This window comes from Tamandua tetradactyla, chromosome 22 (genome assembly GCF_023851605.1).
Source record: "Tamandua tetradactyla isolate mTamTet1 chromosome 22, mTamTet1.pri, whole genome shotgun sequence".
NCBI lineage: Eukaryota > Metazoa > Chordata > Mammalia > Pilosa > Myrmecophagidae > Tamandua > Tamandua tetradactyla.
This window is the reverse complement of record NC_135348.1, coordinates 23,896,121-23,923,025: the sequence shown is the minus strand read 5'-3', so window position 1 is coordinate 23,923,025 and position 26,905 is coordinate 23,896,121. Positions and strand designations below refer to the sequence as shown.

The window sequence follows — 26,905 nt, the reverse complement described above, 5'->3', positions numbered from 1 at the left end:
AGTCAATTCTCTTCCAACATAATTTTAAAAATAAGAAAACCGTTTTATATCGCCAACATATTTATGAATTTCGGTGTTCTCCATTCCTTTGTACAGATCCTGATTTCTATCTTTTATAATTTTTCATCTTCCTGAAAGAATTTTTAAAAACACTTTTTATAGCGCAGATATTCTAATGGTACTCAATGATATCATGATACCTAAAGGCAGTTGGTAATAAGTTAAAGATGTATACTATAAACGTAAAGCAACCACTAAAAAAAGAAAAAAAAAAAGAGGATAGGGCTAATAAGCCAACCCAGAGGTAAGGATAAATCATGAAAAAAAAATTCCAATAATTCAAATGTTCAGAAAAGAGGGGAAAAAAGGAAAAAAACAGATGGGGCAAACAGAAAACAAAAATCCAAGATTGTAGATTTGAATCAAATAATGTAAAATTATATTAAATGAAAATGTTCTATACAAAAAAGTCATTTTACCTTTGAGTTTGAATGATAGCTTCACTGGATAAATAATTCTCTTGGTTGACAGTTTTATTTTTTCTTTCAGCTTTTTTTTTTAATGCTGTATGGCATGGGTCACATTTCATTCTTATTTTTTGGCATGGGCAGGCTCCAGGAATCAAACTCAGGTCTCCTGCATGGCAGAAGTTCTAATTTGCTAGCTGCTGGAATGCCACATACCAGGAATAGAATGGCTTTTAAAAAGGGAAAATTAATAAGTTGCAAGTTAACAGTTTTTAGGCCATGGAAATGTCCCAATTAAAGCAAGTCTATAGAAATGTCCAATCTAAGGTATCCAGGGAAAGATACCTTGGTTCAAGAAGGCTAAAGAAGTTCAGGGTTTCTCTCTTAAATGGAAAGGCACGTGGCAAACACAGCATCACCTGCTAGTTTTCTCTCTTGGCTTCCTGTTTCATGAAGCTCCCTAGGAAGCATTTTACTTCTACATCTCCAAAACTTGCTGGCTGGTGGACTCTGCTTCTCATGGCTATGTCATTCTCTCTTCTCTCAGAATCTCTCTCATTCTCCAAAATATCTCCTCTTTTATAGAATTCCAGTAAACTAATCAAGACCACCTGAATGGGTGGTGACATGTCTCTACCTAATCCAGTTTAACAACCACTCTTGATTGAAATACATCTCCAGGGAGATGATCTAATTATAGTTTCAAACAAACAATGATGAATGGGGATTAAAAGAAACAGCTACCTTTAGAAGATGGGATTAAGATTAAAACATGGCTTTTCTAGGGTGCATAAATCCTCTCAAACCAGCACAGCAAGCAAGAATTCTGCCACTGAGCCACGATTGCACTGCCCACATTTCATTCTTTTTCCATGTGAGTATCCCGTTACTGCAGCACCACTTGTTGAATTTGTTTGTTTTGTTTTTTTGGGAAATGCATGGTCCAGGAATCGAACCTGGGTCTCCCCCATGGTCTTTCACTTTTTAAAAGATGTTGCTACTCTGTCTTCTGGCTGGCATTGTTTCTGGAAAGAAGAATGCTGTCATTCTTATCTGTTCCCCTGTATGTGTACTGTACCTTTTTCCTCTGGTTGCTTTTAAGATGTTTGCTTTTATCAACGGTTTTAAGAAATGCTCTGGTATAATTTTCTATTCCTTGTTTTTTGAGATTATTGAGTTACTTGGATATTTGGGTTATGGTTTTAACAAATTTGGAACTATTATTACTTCAAACACTTTTTCTGTCACCTCCACGTTATTTTCAAGAATATCAATTACACACAATTAGCCTTGGGTAATTATTACCTGGCTCACCAATAAGCTCTTTTTTTCCAGCCTTTTTTTTTCTTTGTTTCATTTTTGTATCATTTCTATTGCACTGTCTTCTGATTTATTAATCATTTTGCCTACATTGTTTTATGTGCTGTGAAATCCATATAACCTAGCTGCCATTTCATACATGGTGGTTTTGCCTCTACAACATCAGTTTGGTTCTTTCTTATTTCCTCTAGGTGTCTCCTTAATATGCTTTTATTTTCCTCTACCTTCTTGAACATTTGGGATATAGTCATGAAAACTGTGTCAATGTCTTTGTCTACTAATACTTTCATTTGTGTCTTTGTTGTGTAGGTCTCTAATGATTGATTTTTCTGCTCTTTATGCATTATATTTTCCATGACATAATTTTTTATTGGAGGTAAGATATTTTGATTTTTACCTTTTGGGGTATTAGGTATTCTTGTATTTATAAAAAATGTTCTTGAACCATGTTCTGGGACACAGGAACATTATTTGGAAAAAGTTTTCAGGTTATTTTCAAAATTTATAATGCAAAACCTTTAATCTAAATTTGATCTTGTCCCTCTGTTAAAACACTGTCTGAGAATTCAATGTCATGCCAGTGTATTATGAGATTTTTCCACTCTGTCTGATGGGCGTTGCAACCATTCCCAGCTCTCTGTGAGCTCTGGGCATTATTGCATCTGCAGCTCTTTCCCTGATCTCAGGTGTTTTTCTTACATGCATGTGCTAATCCGTATCCAGCTAAAGCCTTGTGGAGAACACCCACAGACCTTCCTAGCTCCTTCTCTGGGCTGTCGTCTCCTCTCTGGTACTCTGCCTTGAGAACTCCTTGTCCTCCTTTGATCCCCAACTTTATGTTCTCAATTCAAGGAGACCCCAAGCCTCTACCTGTGTTTTCACTTTTCTGTTTTACTTAAGTAAGTTTTGCCCTTCTTTTTACACTTTATTGTACATTTATTAAACATAATTTCTAATATATACCTTTGTATACAAGAACTGCTTAGAAAAAAACCTGAGGAAAAATTACATGAACTCTAGGTCTGTTCTAGCTTTGATCTCAAGAAGGAGAAGAATCACTAGTATATTCATCTATGTAATACTCAATTTTGTGGGCTTCTTTCCAGGTTCTGTAAAGAAGCTAGGATGTGAAGTTGCTCTGCTATTGCCTTTGAGACTTTCATGGTACACTGGAAGTAAGAGGAGAGTAAACAAATCACGTGAAATGAGAGGTCGCACTATGTAGCTGTATTAAAAAAGAATAAGCCAAGAAAGCTGGGAACCAGAGCTTTTTGTTAAAAACTTGAAGTGATTAGATGAAAACAAATTATTAGAGTTCAAGAAAACCCTTACATGATTATCATTTCTTACAGCATTGTGTTTAGCTTTAGAAATCAACAAAAACTTTAATATGTCATGGGAAATGTTTGCTCAAATGATCCCATTGAGACAGATGAGGGCTTCATTTGCTTTCATTTTAGATTTTCTTTATAAGCTCATGTAGGACCCATGCTCACTGCTATATGATGTCTGGAAATAAACTCCAGGGTAGACTCAATCTGATGCAGAAGCAGATGCATGGTTTTCTGCTTTCTGTTGTTGGGAGGACACTATGCTATTGCTTTCTTAGATGCTTAGAGGCGTAAGTAGACTGATTCTTTTCAAGTAAGATTTTGAAAATGAATTAGAATGTACGGAGCTGATAAAAAATCATGTATGCACCTGCTGCTAATGTTACACCAACTGAGATGTGTTCTGTTATTAAACATATAGTTTTTAAACATAAGCACATTAAAAAGATAGTATAACATTATTTTACCTCTAAAGTATACTGACCAAGTTACCTTTTGGATGAATTAGAAAATATTAATATTTCTGTTTTCTCTCTTTGAAGCATCTACTCTTCAACTTCCAACGTTTACACTTATAGGGTCGCAGCATGTTAGCCACACCCTAAAACATGTTGCATGAGATATGGGCCATGGCGCAATACCAGAATGTCTCTGGTGCTCAGTTTTGAAACAGAGTTCTAGCTTAGAGATAGTCAACAGGAATCAACAATTTTGGTGCCACGGTATTTTTTTTTTTTTTTTTTTTTTGGTGTATGTCTGGGGGGAAGTGCACAGGCCAGGAAATGAACCCGGGTCTCCTGCATGGCAGGTGAGAATTCTCCCACTGAACTACCCTTGCACCCCACACAGAATTTTAAATCAGTGATTCTGGCTTTTAAGCATATCAATAACAGCAAAGTGTTTTTTTCAGAACTTTTCAATTTACATACCTATAGTCCTGTCAGTGTAGATACTGTTTTCTACTTTTACACTTCAAAGTAATTTATACACACATTTCCACATGTAATAAAAGTCCACAAACATGTAATATTTTATGGTAGCATAACAGTTTATTTGTTAATTTACTAACAACTAAATTATGACTAACACTTTGAAACTTTGAGCTATTTATTTTTTCTTTTGTCATTAATTGCTATTAAGAGTATATAAAATAAACTATAAACCAATACATTAAAAGTCCTTTCATGTGTAATTTCATTGGTGTAAATCATTCAAGATGGAAATGCTCAGAAAAAATATATAGGCAAATTTGTGAATTTTGAAAGACATTGTTCTCTTTTATCTGAGTCAATTGACAGGGTTACTAAAAAGATATATGTTCAATTTTCATTGTGTTTTACCAACTTTTATTAAAATGTTTTTGCCTCAATAGTTCTATTAATATAATGGTTATATTGAATGAATAAGACCCACTGAGAATAAGTGTAAATAACTTTAAGTCTCTTTTGCACAATAAATTGTATTCTGTGGAACTGGCTCTTCCATTGCTCCTTTGTCAAAATTTGGGTAGAACCCATTATTTTTCTGGTCACTGTTAGGTAGTACAAATGACCTTCCAGCGAGTAATTAAAATATATACTAATATAATACTAAATTTTCCATTTTTATTTCAAATTGATGTCATTAATCTTTCCCCTGCCTGGAACAGGAAGGGGAGGGAGTGGTCAACTTCTCTTTTGAACTTTTTTCACTTCCTCGCCAATCTTGCTCCTGAACATTCTGACCTCTCTGCCATTGGCATCCAAGAAAAGAAAATCGGTAAGAGAGTGAGAAAGTTCAGACTAGAGTAATATTTTCACAGTTTTCTGGCATTCTATACTTGGCAAAGATTTCCATCTGAATCTTTCTCTTGTAGAAGCTTTTCTAGTTTCTTCAGAATCTTCCCATCACAAGGGACCTCTCAACTTCTATTCTCTTGACTTGGGTAAATCCACTTCTATTATAGGTGGTTGGCCCATCCTGATTGGACTGGGCCACACCTCAAATGAAGCAACTTCATCAACAGGTCCTACTTATCGTAGGTTCACACCCACAGAACTGGATTAAATTTAAGAACATGTCTTTATGTGGTATATACAGATTTAAATCACCACACTGCACAATCTTGACTCTCAAAAGACATGTTCTTTATATACACAAAATACATTCATTCTGTCACAGCATCCCAAAAGCCTTTAGTAAGTTCAGACACAATGCTGAGTACAAAGTCTCATAAAAATTGGTTATAGGTATGGTCTGTCCTGGGGCACAATTCCCCTCCATCTTTGGATCTGTAAAACCTAGAATAAGATATCTACTTACAATATACAGTGGGAGGGACAGGCATAGGATAAAAATTCCCATTCAAGTTAGGGAGAAATTGTAAGGAAAATAGGAGTCATGGGTCCCTGAGGATTTCAAAACATAGCAGGACATATTCCATTAGATTTCAAGTTCTAAGAGTCATCTATGGAATGATGATTTGTCTTCCAGGCCTGATGGAGGGGCAACCCCCCCCCCCTTCTAAGCACCTACCCAGTGGCCATGTTCTCTCTGAACATAGGGGTGAAGGCCCCACCCTCTTCGAGAATTAAAATGGCAGTCAGGCTCCCTGCAAATGCTGGGACACAGCCTTTGACCTTTCAGAGCACAGGGGTGGAAGGCATGCCCTCCTCAATCACCAGGGCAGACCTACCTTTTCTACTCTCATGGGTGGGCCCACTCTCTTGGACCCAAGAAGATGTCTTTGGTGCAGACTTCAGCTCCCATGAGTCTGCCCTGGAAGTGATTTTTCCTTCAGTTTTTACTTCTCTGTCCCTTTACTCCAGGCAGACAGTAACTTTGCCTGTAGTTCACAGGGGCCCAATGCATAAGACAGGATTTTCCACAGGTACTTCCTGGATAACTATATTTCCAGTCCTGACTTCCACAGAGATTGCTGACAGGCTCCATGTTCAGTTAAACCCTCTCATGGAGCACTAGTCTCTTGAAACTTGCTTTCTAGAAGCATAGAATTTTCCAAACCATCGATTTCTGGTTTCTTTGTTCCTAGGAGTTCAGTTATCAGCTTATCCCTTTCCTCTCACATTTTGTATAAGCTATAAGGAGAAACCAGGTTGCACTTTCCACACTTAGCTTGGAAATCTCATCAGCTTAATATCCAAGTTTGTTGCTTCTATAGTGTCACCAAGTACACTGTCGTTTCTAGCATTAAGAAAGGCTTCAAGAAATAAGAAGCAAATTGTGATAAACCTCTCAGACATTTAAAAAACATTAAAATCCTTGCTTTTAACAGGTAACAGTGAAAGAGGACATCAAGTCAGATCATAGTAAATGCTACAAAAGATGTACAAGTATTTTCAGAATTCAGTGAACATGTTTAAATCGAGAAGCTGGAAAGTGGTTTAGTAGTTGTTAGTAGATATGTTCCAGCTAAATAGAGCAGACAACACAGATACATTAGCACTTGGCTGATGCAATAACAGGTTTATGGTTGATGCTGGGTTGAATTTTATATTTATTTTTCTTTGGAAGATACATAGCTCTTAGTAGTTTCTTGTGAGAAATTTGATACACTTGAAAGGACGAATGCTTAGAATGAACTGGTATGCTATTCATCAGTCACCCTATATTAATATTCCTAAAGCATCCCTTTTAACTAACGTATCATTTCTTGACTCCCCAAGACTGATATTAAAGAAACTCCATATCTCAATGATAACCTATCTCTTCAATCTTATCTCATTCTTTTTCCTGGTGTGAATTCTCTGCTGGTCTATTTTGTAGCCCTGGTGGGAAATTGACAACAGTGGCAGCAAAATTAAAAAAGCAACAACTGGCTTCACCTGGGGTCCCCTATGGGAATGCAGTCTGTGTGGAATGGTACTTCAATATCTTGCATGACATTTACATTTTTGCTCACGACCTGAACTGTCTACCGTTACGAGGGAGGGGGAGAAGGATAGTCAAGGTACAGCACCAGGTGAGTGTACTATCCAGTAATATAATATTGTAGAAACTCAGAGAAGAGGAAGATTAATAGAGTGCTGCTTCAAAGGATGGTTTAGGTGGAGGCAACAAAGATTTTTTTTAAAGTTAAGGGTCCAATCTCAGTGATCAGGTGAGATTATTAAAATGTTCTATACTAGGGAGAAAATGAATAGAGAAGGTAACAGACATTATAAAGGTAGAATGAATGCTTTCTTTATTAATGGTGTTCAAGGGAGAGAGAGTAATCAATTCTCTATTAAAGACGTATGTGTCTATTTTCTTATACATTCTTAATTTTGAAGTAATGATAGATTCACAGGAAAGTGTTAAGAAATGCACAAAGAGATCTTCTGCACACTTCACCAGTCTTCCCCAATGGCAACATCTTTAAATATAATTACATTATAATTATAATTATAATGCAATATCAAAACCAGGATATTAACATTGGTATAATCCACAGTATCTGTTCATATTTCACCAGTTATGCACATCCTCATTTGTGTGTGTTTGTGTGTGTGTGTGTGTAGAGCTCTGTGTAATTTTATCACAAGTGTAGCTTTGAGCAACCACTATCACCATCAAGATATTCAACTGCACCATCCCCACAAGATCCCCTCACGCTATCCCTTTATAGTCACATGCCCCTTCTCGTCCCTAACTCTGGCAATCACTAATCTGGTCTCCACATCTATAATTCTGTTATTTCAAAAATATTGTATAAATGGAATCATGCACTAAGTATCCTTTTGAGATTGGCTAAATCATATCACCCCAACCATCTACATTTCTGCCCACCAGAAGAGCCAATATAGTGCTACTACACTTGTAACTCAGGGAGATGGATCTGAGGAAATGTCCTCCTGTGTCAAGCAAGGAAGGCATTTGCTAATAAACTCTTTCTTTTCTTGAAATCCTGGTGTCACAGAATTGGCTCTTGTGTACATCAGGCTGGGACTCACCTTTGATACATAATAATATAATGAAGCTGGTATAAACGTTAATGCACAAGTTTCTGAATGAAAATAAGTTTTCATTCCTACAGGAAAAATATCCAAGAATGCAACTGCTGGATCACACTAGCAATTTATGTTACCCAGTTTTTCTAGATCCTCCCTAGCATTTGATATTATCACTAACTTTTTATTTTAGCCATTCTGATGGTTATGTTGTGATATTTCATTGTGGTTTTAATTTGCATTTCTCTAATGACTAATTATGTTGAACAACTTTTCATGTGCTCATTTGTGGTATTTATATCCACCTGTAGTAATATTCCATCTGTTCATGTCTGTTGCCCCATTTTCTAGATGGATTTTCTATTGTTGGGTTTTGAGAGTTCTTTACATATTCTAGCTATAAGTTATTCTTGTTGGATGTGTGGTTTTCAAGTATGTCTCCCGATCTGTTACTTGTCTTTTCATCCTCTTAACAAGATCTTTCACGAAGTAAATTTTCACATTTTGATAGGATCTAATTAACAAATTTTCCATATGGGTTTTTCATTTGATGTCAAGTTTAAGAACTCCCTGCCTATGGATAGATCTTGAATATTTCTTCTATGTTTTTCTAAAGGTTTGATAGTTTTACATTTTACACTTATGACCATGGTTTATTTTGAATTAAATTTTTTGTACAAGGTGTGAGGTTTAGGCTGAGGTTCACTTTTTGCCCACAGGTGTCCAAATGCTCTGACACCTTATATTGAGAAGGCTAACCCTCCTTCATTGGTTCGATTTTGCTCCTTTGTCAATAATTAATTGGGCATACTAGTGTGGATCTATTTCTGAGTTCTCTTTTGTCTATTAAAGTTTTGAACGATGTTGATTTGCTATAATGAGAAAGACCTTGTCAGGAAGAACAGTACAAGAACAAGGCAGGGAGTTCTTAAACTTGACATCAAAGAAATAATCCATATGGAAAATTTGTTAATTAGGTCACAGAGTCAGATTGGGGAAGGTGAATTTGGATTTGGACGAATTGACTTTGAGTTGCCTGTGTTGCAAGTACACATTTTGTAAAGCTGTGTTTTATTTTTCCAAGTGCATTTCTCCAAATATTATTCCTCAATGGAATAGTTGGTTCAGTATATACCGAATTCTAAAGAAATTGTTATTTCCATTAAAAAATACTAGGATATTGCGGCTCAGAGGGTTTAAGTAAATTTGCTCAAAGTCATACAGCTAATAAATTGTAGAGTCTGGAATTCAGCAGAAGTTACTTGACTATAGTGGGCTGGCACCATAGTGTATAGTCTCTCTGTCTCTGGTCTTGTGCCTTCGGTTGCCTTCTTCCCTGTCAACTTCATTTTCACAGGAAATCTCTCTCTCTCTCACACACACACATTCATACACACAAATCAGTCTTGTATTTTTTATTCATAATTGTAAAAGACAGGCAGTTTTCTAGCTGGGCTGATTATCCAGTGAAGAGAATATGAAAGAATTTCTATTTCACTTTTGCCTGTATTTCTGCTTTTTTAGCACCAACAAGAATGCTCTTCCTTATTAACAGACTGTAAATTGCTTATATTTTCTATATTTGGAGGTAAGTGGATAGGGTTTGGGGAATGAGGATGGTAGAACTCTAGGTAATACGAGGGAGGCATGAAATAACTGAACAGTCATGTGTACTAGTTGAACCATAGTACTTCAACTAGTATGGTTCTGTGATGGTTGGGTTCATGTGTCAACTTGGCCAGATAATGGTGCCCAGTTGTCTGGTCAAGGAAGCAGAGCTACTGCAAGAACATTTCATGGACTTAAATGATAAGTAAGTTGATTGCATCTAGGGCTGATTACCTCTACAGTCAACTAAGGGGAGTTTCTTTTGCAATGAGAGATGTTTAATCCAATCAGCTGAAGGCTTTACCGATTAAACTACAGAGGATGGTGGGAAATATAGGGTCTAGCAGGCAGCCATATACCCGCATAAAACTTGAGGATCTACAACTGAAAGAAAAAAGAGAGGAGTGGAAAGTAGGGGAAAAAAATAGAAACCTAAAATCTAGTTTGACACTTCATACTGTCTACAATCCCTAGATAAATTTGATAAGATGTTTGTTGCAAAGAAAGAAGTTAAAAAGTGACTTGATATTCATTTGGTGAGTGGAAGTAGTTTCCCACACTAAATTAAGGGTTGTGCTCTCCTTGGTAGCAAAGGAATCTAAGTCAGCCTGCTTAGACGGTACTGTATGATCCAGTCAAATAAAAAACAAAACCTGGGTCTCTGTTACGGTACACAGATTTTACAGATAAATAGAACCTAAGGAACCTGGAATCCAGAATCAGTTTCTTTAGGATAAAGAAATACATTTCAAGCAGTTGAGTCTCAGGAGTCCTCATAGGATGCAAAAGAGTCATTTCATTAACATGGTGTATTTTAGTATTTAAAGCTTACAGCTTTCCTCAATGATCAGTTTTTATTTGGAATCCCCAGTGTATTTCCTACTCTTCAGGTTATAGGAAAAAATATACCTACTGAACACTGAGCAAATCAAATCCTGGAAGACCAAAAGCCCAGTGTCTGGTAAAGGGCTTTTGCTCACACTTACACAAGCAAATGTTCAGGCTGAAGAATAAAATTTTCAAATGAGCTTCACTCCTTTTATGCGTTTCCTTGACCCCAGTTTTAAGAAGCTCAACATGAACTGTCCATGGGGTCATGTTGGTTTCATACATAAGAATTCTTTATTACAGATTTTTGCTAATTTAGATTTTTTTTTTTTTGTATGCTGTACGGCAGGGCTCACATTTCATTCTTTTTTCCATGTGAGTATCCTCTTATTGCAGCACGATTTGTTGAATATTTTTGTTGTTTTTGGTTGGTTTTTCATTTGTTTGCTTGTTTGTTTGGAAAGTGCATGGCCCAGGAAGCTAATTTAATTTTAAACAAGAAGTAGAGATTAAAGGTCATTTCTTTCTTTTGGCAAATACTAAACTTAAACATGAAAACTACACAGACAGAAGTCCAGCAAAAATGTCCAGCAAAAAAAATTCAGAGTTTAAAGCAACTTACTTTTTATTCCCTAAAGTTTCTAGTTCTTTTTAAGATGGCCCAGTTATCCCAATCTTTTATTGTCTTTGATTTATAAGTTACTTTAGAGACAAGTTTAGTCTCCTGTCCTCTCTTGGTTCAACCTTTCATTTTTATTGAAAAGAATTATATTTAAAATTACTTTGGCTCTTGGTAATTTTAAGTTTAAATAAATTAACCTAATAATACTGTTATCTTTTTTAGAAATGTATACCAACAGAAATGTGCTATTATTTTAAATACCCAATTCAGTACAAAAAGTCTCTGAACATACAAGTAAGTTAAGATTTAGATTTTAAAACTTCACTAGATGGAGGGTCATAGTGGCTCAGCAGGCAGAGTTCTCACCTGCCATGCTGGAGACCCAGGTTTGATTCCCAGTGCCTGCCCATGAAAAAACAATTTCATAGAACAAGGATACGCAGATTTTTAAATTGCCAGGCCCAAATATGTACATAAATTGTTTACTTAATTATCACGCAACAATGGAAAGTCACAAGCATTTCTGTAAAATTGGAAATAGAATCTCACAGGAAAATACTCCCTTGTTTTCATATTACTTTTTTTTGTATGCTCTATGGTCAGTTTTCACATTTCATTCTTTTTCCATGTGACTATCCTGTTATTGCAGCTCATTTGTTGAATTTTTTGGGGGGGTGGCAGGGAAAGTACATGGGCCTGGAACTGAACCCGGGTCTCCTGCATAGCAGGTGAGAATTCTACCACTGGACTACTCTTATACCCCCCCCCCCCACCCATATTACTTCTTAAGTTTCAAAATAAATGAATGGCCGCTGTTTGGTAGCAAAACCTTAGACTTTTATATCTAAAATTTCTTTTAGACAATACACAGTGATTTCCAAAGTTCTACTAACAGAAAAAGAAACTGAGACCGACTAGATTAGGAAATTTAATTGACAACACAGGTTGACCTATGAAATATTCATCAGCATGCCAAAGTTTGCCCATTTTGTTTTCTTGATGGAGCTACTAAAGTCTTCCTGAAAAGTTATTAATTGCTTTCCCAGGATACCCTGATCACTTACAAAATTAAATTGTCCAGTAGAACAAAACAGATCAACCAGTGTCCTCAAGAAGTTAGTACTCTACTCTCAGACAACTTATTTTAAATGGGTTGTTTATATATATATATATATATATATATATGTAGCATATCACTTTTTTATGCGAAAAAATTTTGTATCAATTTATTCATCATGTGGGGAGTGTGGATGACACAATACATTTAGGGCCTTTCTAAGTATAAATTTTATTAGTGTGAATAAAATATCCTCATTAGTGTAATACCACACCTTGCCTCTTCAGCAATGAAAGAAATGATGACTTCAGAGTTCCTTAATTTATTTAAAAAAATGAAAATAGACTCCAAGTTTAGAATTAAGAGAGGATAGCTTAGATTTCATCTAGGTATTGCAAGCTCTTCATTTGACAGAGCATAATCACTAAAATACAATACAACAGAACAAATCAGTCTTAAAGAAGTAGGGAGAGAACCAGCTGAAGTTGGATCAGATTGTAATGCCATCAATGAATTATAAAAACTGTGTTAACACACAAAAGCAAGCTTGCAAGGAAATATTTGGTTTTCATTTCGAAACATTAATGAGCAGAGAGATCTTCCCATCACTGAATCGCTGGAACCCATTCTGATGAAATTTCCATCCTGAAATTGTACAACTCAGCCTGGTGTACAACTCAGCGGAGTGTCCAATTTACATGTTCATTTTTCACCTGACTGTGAAGTCATCTCTTCTCCGAGTTCTTCTAAAATTTAGCTTGGTGAGCAAATTATCATTGATTACTTTCTGTAGAAGGATGATAGAAAAGAACATAAAATAATAGTATGAAACAGATATATTTAAGTACAACTGCAAATTAATGTATAAAATAAACTTCAGGATTCTGCATTCTTAGAGAGATGTCCTTGAGTATAATTACTAGGAAATGGAAGGACTCTCTTTTCAGGTTAGTTCTATTAGAGTTTTGTGTAAAGAAAGGTACAGAATTTCTCAAAAAATCTGTTCTAAAAACTTTAGGTAAGAAAGATGCATAACTGCTCTGTTCCTAGTTTCTCCTGAGCTGAGAATCTAACTGAAACCAGTGGGAAGGCAGTAAATGATATGCAAGTTGAATTAAATATGCGGGTTTGAATTTAAGGCAAACTCCGCAGTCTGCGATAACTCTTTAGGGATAACTTCTTTTCTTGGACATAAACAAGGAGAAATCTGCACAGAATCTTTTACAGCTAAATACCGCTCTGATTCTAGTGTGTAAATGAAGGGCAATGGGCTATTTTCCCCCATCAAACCTGATTCCCCCGCTTTCTTGTTTGGAAGTATGGATTTACACTGCTCCCAAAGAGGACACGAAAGGCACGGGAAGAACTCTCCTCTTAAGGAAAAAGGGCATTTTCAGTGTTTTTTCTATTTGACTTTCACTGGGCACGTGTACCTGTAACAGCGTCCTGTAAGAAATGGGCTGGCAGAGTCATGTGTGGCCACCACACTGGACAGCTGACCCAGGTTTACTTATTCTCAAGCATAAGTTATGTGCAAATTCAAGGAAGTTAAGGGACTGTGTATGTTAATTATTTTTTAACATTCTAGGTCTTGTTGAGATAATAGAATCAATCTAATCTCTTAATGCCATTGGTTTGTAAATTACTTTAGAATGGTATTCTATAAAAATGGGACAGATGCATTTTTTAAAACGCATTTTTAATAATCTTATGTATCGTCTTATGTTTCCTGTGCAGTTGAATCAGTTTTTCTAATCCCATCTCACTAACTTGCTAAAATACACTTAATAACTTAATTTGCACAAATACGGGGAAATGAAATGAACCTGAACTTTGTTTCATCTGACCTTCCCCTGTTTTCGTATGTACTTGAGAAATGAACAAGGAACCAAAGCATTATCCTGCTAATGTGGATAATGGTCATTTCTCTCAGGTGCGTAACAGCTCTGTTCCCTTAAAACTTGCTCACTGCAAGGACCACTTTTTATCTGTGTCTCCTACTAGACTCTCAGATTCTCAAAAGCATTGACTCAATATATTTAATGGCAGGTACAGGGCCCAGTCCACAGTAGGCATTCCATAAATGTTCGTGGTACCTAATTGAACTAATCTTACAAGGATATTTTGATGCACAGTGGTGGATTAAATTGTCCCAAACTTTTGTGTGTTACTCCAGAGAGAGGTTCAAGGTTCTATGAAAAAAAAATGATAGAGGAAATTCTAAACATTAACTTTGTCACCAGAATAAATGAGTAGCAAAAAGAGACAGGTATTTAGGTAACAAAGACTTAGTCTTTGGTTGTAATTGATCCATATAAAAAACCGCATCAAGACACTTTTTTGAGAAAAGGCAGAATGTAGATAAAATAAAAAAATAAGTCACAGCCGGAACGCTGCCTGATGAGCCACTGCAGCCTGCCTTGTTGTTGTTATCTTAAAGGAGGGCTTGTGACCAACCTTAAGAAGTGGAAAATTTTTGCATTTAGAAAATCTGGATTTTAGTATACTCTTGAGGGAAAAAAGGAAGTAAAATCTAATAATGTCGGGAGCATCTATACAAGCAAGCAAGCAATATAGAAGAGCTAAGCAGTAGCTGCAGCTTCTAGCATGTGCCTTCCAATTTTGTTTAAATACCTAGCCAATTGCATTTAGTATGACCCCTGACATAACTTTACTAATTGAGTATATAGTTCTTATTAAACTTTGACTGAAGCAAAACCCAGCTAATGTCTGTTTGGGCAGATATCCAAAAAGAACAGTGTCAGGCCTGGCACTTACTGCCGCCAAGGACTGTGCCAAATGCTTTAGCCTGTTGTACTTCATTTAATCCTCATGAAGCTCTTTGAAATTGACAGTATCATTTTCTCCATTTTAAATGAGTTTAGTAGTTTGCTCAAGGTTATACAACTCATAAGTGTAGGGTTCAAATCCAGGTCTGGCTCCAGATCCAGGACTCTTAAACTATTCCCACTGTATTGTCTCCTAAAACATAATGTTACAGGGAGAAGAATAAGTGTAAAGAAGAACTTGATTTTCTCTTTTACTTATAGAATTTGCTTGTCCTTTTTTTTTTTAAAGACACTTTATACCTAAGGGAGAATTTTACTATGCTGCAGGCAAATGCTCATACTAAACATACATATATTATGAAGTTTAGCATTGATGACGTGGAACATAAATGAATCCTAATTCGGTATGCATGCCTACTTTCCCCTACTCAAACTCAGAAAGAAGTAACTCATTACTTTATTTCTCTTCCAAAATGGTAAAAGGCAACAAGAAATTAGTACCAACCTGGATTTGCTGTTTCAATGTAATTTTCAGGAAGGCCTGTGTCATGTGAAGGTGAAAATTGTTCATCGAAAGTACTTTTCTATGATTAAAAAGCAGAAGAATATAAATGTCATAATTTTCTAAAGCTTATAAGGCACTATAAAGGAAAACGACTGATGAAAATTTTCTTTTTGCTAAATATTTTTCATTTGGTTACAATTCACATTGCAAAGTATTTATTCCGGGGGGGGGGGGGAAGAAATCACTATTTCATAAAGCAAATGTTGACTTAAACTTGTATTTGTTATTTCTAAACAGCATTTTGTGTTTCAACAGGTGAATTATGGCTTCAAAATTGACTTCTGATACATTTAGAAGTAAAATGGGATGCATAGTTAAAATAGGGGGAAAAAAAGGGTAAAAGTTCTGTCATGTAGACCAATATCAATTTTTTCTATTTACATAGGAAATGTTCTCTGAATTTTGTCAAATGTGTATTTCTTTGACCTTTTCAAGTTTGTGAGCATTGGTCAAGATAGAAGGTAACTCAGTTTGCCATATATCCCCAAACACAAAGAGATGATTTTTTTCCCCAACATTTATACTTCAGACAAGAGGAGTCTTTTGTTGTTCTGTCCCCACCATTCAGAGTCATTAACTCTAAATAAGTCTCTTAAAAACAATATATTTTGGGATGGCATAGAGATTACAAAGAGAGATCTAGAATAGAGGATGAATGAAAACCCATCTGTACCAAAGTTTTTTGACTAGATGTATATGATCTGAAATTGTGAAAGTATCATAAATCCATATACAAATGTTGTACCTTAAACAACTTAACAGAAACTATATAAGGTTTGCATGCTCTGGAGGCTATGATATATGTATTTAAACATAGCTTTAGTAATGAAAAAAATTACTGATGCTGAAAATGCATAGGCAAAGTTCAAATATTTGTTTCAAGAAATGTGAGACTTAAGAATTATTGATTGCATATGTAGAATGGTATGATTTCTAAATGTTGGGTTAATTTCTTTTTTTCCGTTAATTAAAAAAAAAAAAAAAGAGAGAAGGGGTAATTGGAGCTGAAGGGATAAAGACTGTGCAACAGGACTGGATATAAAAACTCAGAAATGGACAGCACAATACTACCTAATTGTAATGCAATTATGTTAAAACATTGAATGAAGCTGCATGTGAGGTATAGGTTTTTTTTTTCTCTCTATTATCGTTTTAATTCTTATTCTGTTGTCTTTTTATTTCTTTTCCTAAATTGATGCAAATGTACTAAGAAATGATTATGCAACTATGTGATGATATTAAGAATTACTGATTGTACATGTAGAATGGAATGATTTCTAAATGTTTTGTTAATTTTTTTTAATTAATAAAAAAAGAAATGTGAGACTGGAATAAAGCAAAAGTTGTAAACATATATAAACATATTATGTTATATTAAATATTTTTATGCACAAATTAACAAAGTAAACAGTGGAAGTAGAAATGTGACCATTTCATCTAAGTATATATTAAATGAAGTTAGACAAAAACTTTGCATGATCTTTCTTTGTGAAAATGGGATATAGTTTTATATTTGGGGTTTGCTTACATTGGGTAAATGCAAAAAGCAAAAAAAATCAGTATAGTAACTCAGTGGCTCCTCTATGGTCAGTGGAAAAGATGGAGTTTTATGTAGTTTTAATTCTCCTTGAGCTTAATTGAACTCAGAGGAATAAATCCGCACCAATATTTGGAGCAAAATTTAAAGCTGTCTTCTTACCTTTCTCAGTCGGCCAACAAAGAAAGCAATAAAGAGGATAATTCCAATGATACCAGCCATCACAGCCAAAATAATGACTGTTATCACTTTGGGAGAAAAAGAAAGAAGAAAATTGTAAAAATGTGAAATAAATTACCACTCTCAATCAAAAAGAAAAACCACATGTAAACAAGTGAAATCAGAGTAATGCCACCTTCCTTTTTTTTTTTTTTAACAAGGGCAGGCACCGGGAATCAAACCCGGGTCCTCGGGCATGGCAGGCAAGCATTCTTACCTGCTTAGCCACCATGGCCCACCCTTCACCTTTCTTTTTTATGAATGTAAATGCTGTATACTTCATCACTTCAAAAATTGAGTTTTTCACAGTAACCATGTAGAAACCTGAAACTTTGAATGGTTAAGACTTTTGTACAAGGCCATATTTTTAAAATTGTGAGAGAGGAAATAATGCTTTAATGTATAAAATGGTATTGGTAGATCATGGAATCTAACAATTCCAGTTCGGAAAGAAACTGGAATAAACATAAAGTTTTACAAATGAGGAAAAGAAGGCAATTTAAGTTTCTTGGCTCACATCACAAAACTAGTTAAAAAGCAGAATCACAGACATCATCCGGGTCACCTATATTCTGAGCTTGTGCTCTTTCCACCGTATCCTAGCGTATATTTTATAGAATAGTCACTAAAAATGTTTTTCAAATCTTTTGTATGTTGGAAATGAAACAGAACGTTTAATCAATTAAGTTAGAGGCATTTCTGCATATCATAAAACATATGTTCAGTGCTTCCAGTGAAGTAAATAGAACTGAAGTCTAGATACACAGGTAAATTGACACATTTGTTTGGTTATTCTATATTTAAAAGCCCTGTTACTGATAAGGTAAGCTTTTCTTTTCATTGGTATTGTCTGTCCAGCCTTCCTGTCCTGAGCTCATCAGTCAACTAGAGCCAAGTCTAGTGACAGTCACTGACTATAGCAGGTTGTAAAGATAATCCCAAAGAGGTAATGCAGGGCCAAAAATAAATCAGGATTGAGATGTGTATGATCTGTATTTATTCTTGATACCTGTTAATTGCATGATATTAAGCCCCTTGCTTTCTTTTCAATTGAACAGGAGAGTTCAGTTGCTTTATAAGCTTGTAAGAGACTTTTCTCAAGTACTCACAGTTGGTTTGAAGGCTAAAAATCTCACTTAAAAACATTATTGTTCAACAAAATTCTAGCAAATCGAATCCAACAACACATTAAAAGAATTATACATCATGACCAAGTAGGATTCATCCCAGGCATGCAAGGATGGTTCAACATAAGAAAGTCAATTAATGTAATATACCATATCAACAAATCAAAGCAGAAAAATCACATGATCATCTCAATTGATGCAGAGAAGGCATTTGACAAGATTCAACATCCTTTCCTGTTGGAAACACTTCAAAAGATAGGAATACAAGGGAACTTCCTTAAAATGATAGAGGGAATATATGAAAAACCCACAGCTAATATCATCCTCAATGGGGAAAAATTGAAAACTTTCCCCCTAAGATCAGGAACAAGACAAGGATGTCCATTATCACCACTATTATTCAACATCGTGTTGGAGGTTCTAGCCAGAGCAATTAGACAAGAAAAAGAAATACAAGGCATCAAAATTGGAAAGGAAGAAGTAAAACTATCACTGTTTGCAGACGATATGATACTATACGTCAAAAACCCGGAAAAATCCACAACAAAACTACTAGAGCTAATAAATGAGTACAGCAAAGTAGCAGGTTACAAGATCAACATTCAAAAATCTGTAGCATTTCTATACACGAGCAATGAACAAGCTGAGGGGGAAATCAAGAAACGAATTCCATTTACAATTGCAACTAAAATAATAAAATACCTAGGAATAAATTTAACTAAAGAGACAAAAGACCTATACAAAGAAAAATACAAAAAACTGTTAAAAGAAATCACAGAAGACCTAAATAGATGGAAGGGCATACCATGTTCACGGATTGGAAGACTAAATATAGTTAAGATGTCAATCCTACCTAAATTGATTTACAGATTCAATGCAATACCAATCAAAATCCCAACAACTTATTTTTCAGAAATAGAAAAACCAATAATCAAATTTATCTGGAAGGGCAGGGTGCCCCGAATTGCTAAAAATATCTTGAGGAAAAAAAACGAAGCTGGAGGTCTCACGCTGCCTGACTTTAAGGCATATTATGAAGTCACAGTGGTCAAAACAGCATGGTATTGGCATAAAGATAGATATATCGACCAATGGAATCAAATAGAGTGCTCAGATATAGACCCTCTCATCTATGGACATTTGATCTTTGATAAGGCAGTCAAGCCAACTCACCTGGGACAGAACAGTCTCTTCAATAAATGGTGCCTAGAGAACTGGATATCCATATGCAAAAGAATGAAAGAGGACCCGTATCTCACACCCTATACAAAAGTTAACTCAAAATGAATCAAAGATCTAAACATTAGGTCTAAAACCATAAAACAGTTAGAGGAAAATGTAGGGAGGTATCTTATGAAACTTACAATTGGAGGCGGCTTTATGGACCTTAAACCTAAAGCAAGAGCGCTGAAGAAAGAAAGAAATAAATGGGAGCTCCTCAAAATCAAACACTTTTGTGCATCAAAGAACTCCATCAAGAAAGTAGAAAGAGAGCCTACACAATGGGAGACAATATTTGGAAATGACATATCAGATAAAGGTCCAGTATCCAGAATCTATAAAGAGATTGTTCAACTCAACAACAAAAAGACAGCCAACCCAATTACAAAATGGGAAAAAGACTTGAACAGACACCTCTCAGAAGAGGAAATACAAATGGCCAAAAGGCACATGAAGAGATGCTCAATGTCCCTGGCCATTAGAGAAATGCAAATCAAAACCACAGTGAGATATCATCTCACACCCACCAGAATGGCCATTATCAACAAAACAGAAAATGACAAGTGCTGGAGAGGATGCGGAGAAAGAGACACACTTATCCACTGTTGGTGGGAATGTCAAATGGTGCAACCACTGTAGAAGGCAGTTTGGCGGTTCCTCAAAAAACTGAATATAGAATTGCCATACAACCCAGCAATACCATTGCTAGGTATCTACTCAAAGGACTTAAGGGCAAAGACACAAACGGACATTTGCACACCAATGTTTATAGCAGCATTATTTACACTTGCAAAGAGATGGAAACAGCCAAAATGTTCATCAACAGACGAGTGGCTAAACAAACTGTGGTATATACATATGATGGAATATTATGCAGCTTTAAGGCAGGATAAACTTATGAAGCATGTAATAACATGGATGGACCTAGAGAACATTATGCTGAGTCAGTCTAGCCAAAAACTAAAGGACAAATACTGTATGGTCCCACTGATGTGAACCAACATTCGAGAATAAACTTGGAATATGTCATTGGTAACCGAGACCAGCAGGAGTTAGAAACAGGGTAAGATAATGGGTAACTGGAGCTGAAGGGATACAGACTGTGCAACAGGACTAGATACAAAAACTCAGAAATGGACAGCACAATACTACCTAATTGTAATGTAATTATGTTAAAACACTGAATGAAGCTGCATCTGAGCTATAGTTTTTTTTTGTTTGTTTGTGTCTTTTGTTTTTTTCTTTTTCCTTTTTTATATATATATATTTTTATTTTTTATTTTTATTATTTTCTCTATATTAACATTCTATATCTTTTTCTGTTGTTTTGCTAGTTCTTTTCCTAAATCAATGCAAATGTACTAAGAAATGATGATCATACATCTATGTGATGATATTAAGAATTACTGATTGCATATGTAGAATGGAATGATTTCTAAATGTTGTGTTAATTTCTTTTCTTTTTTTAAATTAATTAAAAAACCATTATTGTTGAATTATGTATTGCTATTTTCGAAAGTGTTCAAGAATATAATAAATACCTATTTTAATTTTAAAAAGGGCATATTTAGTTTGCCTTTACAATTTTGTGCAACTAAAGCTAACAACATAACTGATACTTCTTGTCTTTTTGACATTAGCAGTACATAATTTAAAATGGAACGATTGTCATTCTGTGTCAAATATTAACATACCTGGCTCTGAGAAAAGGTGGGCCTTCTGTGTCGGTTGTTCTAAAAAGACAAAATTTCAAAATTAAGTCAGAAAAAAGGGCATGTCTAAAAAAGACAAAAATAGAACATATTTGGAATTATATTGCTTAGTGGGTTTCTTTACTTAACCATGTTTTAGTTTTTATTTTAAATCAAATTTCAAGAGTTAGCTAATAGTATTTATGAGGTGATATATAGACTTACCTTCAATAATTCCAGTACCTACTTTCAAATACTCAACAAATATTCATGAGTCAAAAATTAGTGAACCACCTCATTAAGTGAGAGAAAGGGAATGAGAAGGTATTGGAAGAAGGACCTACCTACTTTCATGAGAAGCAGTGTGGAAAAATGGTGAGAAAAAAAGGAGATACCTGGAGCATCATATCACACAGACTTCAGTACAACCCACAAAGGAGTTATGTTGCTATCAATTTTCCAGATTTATCTCACAGACACTGTCTGATCCAAATAAGTCCAAATTGTTATTGGGTCAGATCTCATCTGAGTTTTTGCCAACAGTGCCGCTGGTTTCCTGGTCTCCAGCAGTTTCTAGTATGGTTTCCTTAGTGCTCTGCCAAAGTTAACGTCCCCCTTATCAGTCCACATCTGACATTTCTATCTCCTCTGTGTCCATGTGCCATTGTCATCATAAAGTCCTCTTACCCTAGAGTCCACAGATTTTTTTCGGAATCCAATTTCTATACATATCACATTATATTGTGTCGCATAGTCAAGGACTTGGTGACATTTTGTGTCACTCTTTTGACGTTTTGTATAAAGGTTACCAGCTTGTTTTCTCTTTCTTTCTGGTAATACATGTGGTTAGAGTAAGGGCGTTGGTATAAACCATGGAAGCTTCCATGATGAGTTTTGCTCTGATGAATTGTGTCTCCTTAAACAAGTTACTTAATGTCACTGTGCTTAGAATCCTTTTGGGCAAAATGAAAAGTACAATACCTATCTCTTTGGGTTATTGCAAAGATAAAATTAAATAACACATGAGAACATGGCAGTGCTTCACCATGTTAGCCATTATTTGTGTCTTACAATGTCCAGCACTGTGTGCGTCTCTGGTCTACCCTTGAGTGCTGTCCAGTTCAACACCATCATGTTGGCATTACATTGAAGTCACTTGGAAAATTAGATTGCTTAGTTGGACCCAGAAGCTTATAATTAGTTTCAAGCCTAATTGTCCTCCTTACAATTTATTTCTTCTATTTATCTCAGAAAATTTCCTCAATGTATCTATTAATTTACAAACTCTTAGCCACTTAAAGTCTTTTCTCTGGCTTTATTTTAAACCTGCATTCTCCTCTGTAAGACTTGGTCCCTTTTTACTTTCAGTCAACCCTTGTAAAGTTCCTTTCTTGTCCCTAGAAAAGTAACCCGAGAGCTAGTGAGTGCTGCCTGTAGGAAATGCTGACTCCAGCCTGAGATGATAAGCTGAGGACCCAGGGAACCAAGTGATGTAATTAACTTCAGGTCCTGGTTATTCTTTAGGATCAACATTCATGCACACAGACATAAAGAACAGAAAACGCGTTCTCATCTGCCCTTATAAAATCTCATTAAATACATTGTTAACTATTTTTCAAAAGAACACAATTTCTAAAATTACAAATGCAATCTAGATTCAGTGAAGAAAATTTGGGAAATGCAAGAATAATATAGAAATCATCAATAATCAAACCACCCGTCGGTAAACACTTCAAACGTTTTGGTCTACAGCATTGTAAGTTTTAGCTATTATACCTAAATTTGGGGTCATTGCATATAAACATGTATAAATATGCACAGAAACATGCTGAAGATGTAGAAAAGAGCCAGATGCTGTGGGCCAAGCCATGAGACTTGAATTTTATTCTTGGACAATGGAAAGCCAATGAAGAGCCTTAATCAGATTTTAGTTTTGGGGAGATGACTGTCAATGGTAGGAGGGATGACACAGGGCAAAGAGCACACCTGGGGTTCTTCCTAAAAGGATCCTACTCTTGGATTCAAGAGTGGCCAAGACAAGCAGTTGCCTTGCAAACAAGCTACTCCTTAAGAGGGGCCCTTTACTTCTCCACGTTGGCTGTGCTGGAGCAGGCTTGTAGACAGGGATCTCATTTAAAGGGACAGAAAATGTGAGCAAGTAATGAAAAAAGTACAGCAAATACCCAACAATAGGTTTTCACGTCTCTTGAAACTGACACACTGATGCTTTTAATTTTAAAGAAAGACAGAGAAGGGAGATAGGGTTGGAAAAGGTATTAACCTTTATAAGCAAATCATGTGTCACTTTTTTTGTATCAATATGAGAAAGTGTTCAGGGAGAGAAAGCTCACAAACATAAGTTTTGAACTTCCTCAAAATAATTCTAACCCTCTAACAAACAATTCTCTTCCAACAGCTATTCTTCACAGGAAAAGGCCACTTAGTGGAAACTGTGCTCAAAGAAATAGAGACTTGAGCCCAAAGAGATAAAAAATGTGCCCAAGTTTACAGAGCAAGATTTATACTCTGACATTCATCTTAAAATCCGTACTAAGTTAGACCAGTGTTTTTAAACTCTCTGTCCTTACTTCTAAGCAAAGCTCTAAACTGTACTCAGAACTTGAAAATACCTAATATTGAAGGCAACACATTGCTTGAGGTAATTTCCAAAAGCTGCACATACTTTATCCAAGCCCCCTTTTTTATTTTTAAATCCTTATAAAAACTGATTGCTGGCCAAATGGACTTGAGACTGAAATTTTCCACCTATGTTCTTAGAAATAACTGCTTTAATTCTTCACATTTAGTGGCTTTGATTCAATTTCTTGTCACAGTCACTTAGAGCCACAAACATAGTAAATAAACAAATACATAAATTCCTAAGGACGGTTTGATTAAAAAATGTTTTTAAACATTATTTTCTCTAGATCTAATAATTTTGGCTGGCCTATAAAACAGCCTTTGTCACAGTTAGTTCTTCTTCAGTTTTTTGTATAAAAGGATACAGAAAACAGGAATTACTACCTGAGCTGGCTTAGCAACAGGACAAGAGGATGGGGTCCTGTTATTGAAAGTCCATAGTTAAAAGACAGTCTAGGCTTGAAAGAGCAACAGTTTTAATCACAGAAATAAACCTTTATGGTTTTTTTTTTGTTGTTGTTATTTAATTACATTTTAAAGAACTTGCTAACAATTTCCAGATAGAACCACATGAAGTAATTTAAAGAATTTTTATCAGTCACTTCAAATTAAATAAGCCAACATCTGGTTGAAAAAACCCTGCAAGAAGTAAGAAAAGAAATACCTCTTTATACATTCTCAAGTGCTCACGTTGCTTACAGCATTCAAGACAAGGGAACCCGAATCCCATAATACATTCCTCCAATCAGCACCAAGAATGCCCAGGTGTACCACTTGACGGCAACCGTTCCTGTCTCCCAGCCCCGGCTGTCTGACTCTGCCAGCTTCTTAAACCCTCACCAGCTAATATCTGTCTGTGGCTATGCCCTGTTATACTAAGACAAACATTTTCTGTGGATAAGTGGACTATAAACCGCTTTCTGCAATAGATTCTTCTGTTCAGTAAACTGGGTCAAAAGCATCCAAACAAAATTGGGACCACAAAACAACAGGCAGAGTTTGCCTAAACCTCTTAAAAACTGGAATAGGAGCTGGGTCCCTCTTTCTTTTCCTAGGTGTTTCTTTGTTGTGCTCTGGGCCCCTAGTTCTCTACAGCTAAATCAGCTCCTTAAAAGTCCATTTGACCGTTCGCAGTTTAAAGGTCAATTTAAATATTGTCCTGTTTAATCCAGAATGTACTTTCATGCTTGCACTTGCATAATATCTGAATTATATCAAACATTTCACCTCTATTATCTTTTATCTACACTGCTCTGAGCTCACAGTTGCTAAAGGAAACCAGCCTGTGTGTCTGTGCATAGGGGGAGACAGTCTGAGTGAGTCCTCCCACTGTCACAGTTGTACCAACGAGGTGAAGTGACAACTTTGCAGCTACGACATGTTATGATAGAGCTTGGAGCCCTTTTAACTTTTGCTTTACTCTCAGTCCACTAGACCATGCAGCTTTTCCAAAGACTTGACCTTTCTAACATGAAATGTTATTAGAACAAATAAAAGTGAAATAAGATGTGGGACAAAATAACCTGCAGTTTTGCTCTATGCCCGACTTCCAGGAGTGAGTTTCTGTTGTGAAGTGATAAAAAAGTCAGCTCACACAGCTGCTGAATTTGATTTTGCTTCCCTCTTAGGTTTCAGATGATAGGAGAAGTCTTATCTTGTAAAAGCATACCCTTAACAAGGATACACCCTGCACATAAAATGCTTTAAATGGTTTCCAAGTTGGAAAACTAAATTTCCTAAGTGCTATAGTTATTGGACTTGGCATAACCATGAAAACTGATTGATCAATTTATTTGCACAGATGTTGCACAGGAATTTGGGATAGAACTGGGGTTAAAACTCACATCTGCTGACTTCTGGTTCTATCTTTTCTGCCAGACCTTATTGTTCAATATAAGACAAAGGTATAAATGAGGATCTTGCCTGTGCCAAAAGGTGTTTGGAGAGGGGTATTATCAGGAAGCACTTTTTTTAAGGGAAATTATTAAGTTTTGCTCTTGAGCCAAATTACTGACAAATTCAATCTGTTACAAGGTGTAATCATGTGGTTAGGTGCCCGTACCTTCTGTTGCCATTCATTTTTCTTTTTGGGCAAGGTTTTAGGCAGCCAATGCAGCCAATTACAATTCAGAAAAAGTTAACTTTTTAAAGGATGAAGTGCTTTGTGTGATAACATTTAGACTTAGTGTTTTGAGTAGTCCCTCCACTTATCTAGCCAACCTAATTTATTTCCTTCATTATGTACCTAAGCAAAGACACTTTGTACTTAAAGGAGAATTTTACTATGCTACAGACAAATGTTACTATTAAGAAACTATTGTGAAGGTTAGCATTGATGAAATGGACATAAGTAAATTCTAACTGGGTATTCACATCTGCCTCCCCCTACCCAAACTCAGAAAGAAATAACTCATTGATTTACTTCTCTTTTTAGGTACAAAATGACATTGCTTTGGCAGTTCCCATGCAACCAATTGGACACACATCTGCCTTCTCTAATTTGGTAGAGAGCAAACCCTTCACTGAGTCTGCTGAAGCTGCTGTGGGCTAAGAAGACAGCAGCTTCCCTTAGAGAACACTGCATTTTAAGCCTGGCTCTGTACTGTCCAGCCTATGATCACCCTCTCTGTCCCAAACAATTACTGAGGCAGGAGGGTTAGAAAGAAAAATCGATCTATATCTCTTAACGATTGTACATTCTTTAGCCCAGACAGATGGAAAACAAGGGATGCGTCCGTCCACTGTCTAAGTGGAATAAAGCTGAACTGCGAGGAGGGAGAGCTGAGTTCTAGACCTTACTTTGCAACCAAGTGGTTGGGGACTTGAAGTTCAAGTCACTGAACTTTTTGGGCCTCAGTTTCCAAAATTCCATTCTAATCTGAGAATGGAGCAGAGGTCTTCTAAATTCCTTCACTAGTCTAAAATCATGAAAATTTACATGTCTAAGTAATCACA

The 26,905-nt window shown here is 35.8% G+C and overlaps 1 protein-coding gene and 1 long non-coding RNA gene across 4 annotated transcripts in view; one reads left to right on the top strand and one right to left on the bottom strand.

The window, feature by feature from the left end:
- The window catches only part of LOC143666075 (uncharacterized), a 60,822-nt gene extending 34,207 nt beyond the window's left edge, over positions 1 to 26,615 (top strand). For both annotated transcript variants that reach the window (XR_013167362.1, XR_013167361.1), the window contains one exon: positions 26,385 to 26,615. This is a non-coding gene — a long non-coding RNA (uncharacterized LOC143666075). The remainder of the gene's footprint in view (positions 1 to 26,384) is intronic.
- Positions 12,468 to 26,905, bottom strand: part of GYPA (glycophorin A (MNS blood group)) — a 28,704-nt gene continuing 14,266 nt past the window's right edge. For both annotated transcript variants that reach the window (XM_077139586.1, XM_077139587.1), the window contains 4 exons: positions 21,314 to 21,352; positions 17,215 to 17,300; positions 15,456 to 15,534; positions 12,468 to 12,948 (listed from right to left, as the gene is read on the bottom strand). In XM_077139586.1, the coding sequence (XP_076995701.1) occupies positions 12,935 to 12,948; positions 15,456 to 15,534; positions 17,215 to 17,300; positions 21,314 to 21,352 (218 nt within the window). In that variant the 3' untranslated portion in view covers positions 12,468 to 12,934. The remainder of the gene's footprint in view (positions 12,949 to 15,455; positions 15,535 to 17,214; positions 17,301 to 21,313; positions 21,353 to 26,905) is intronic.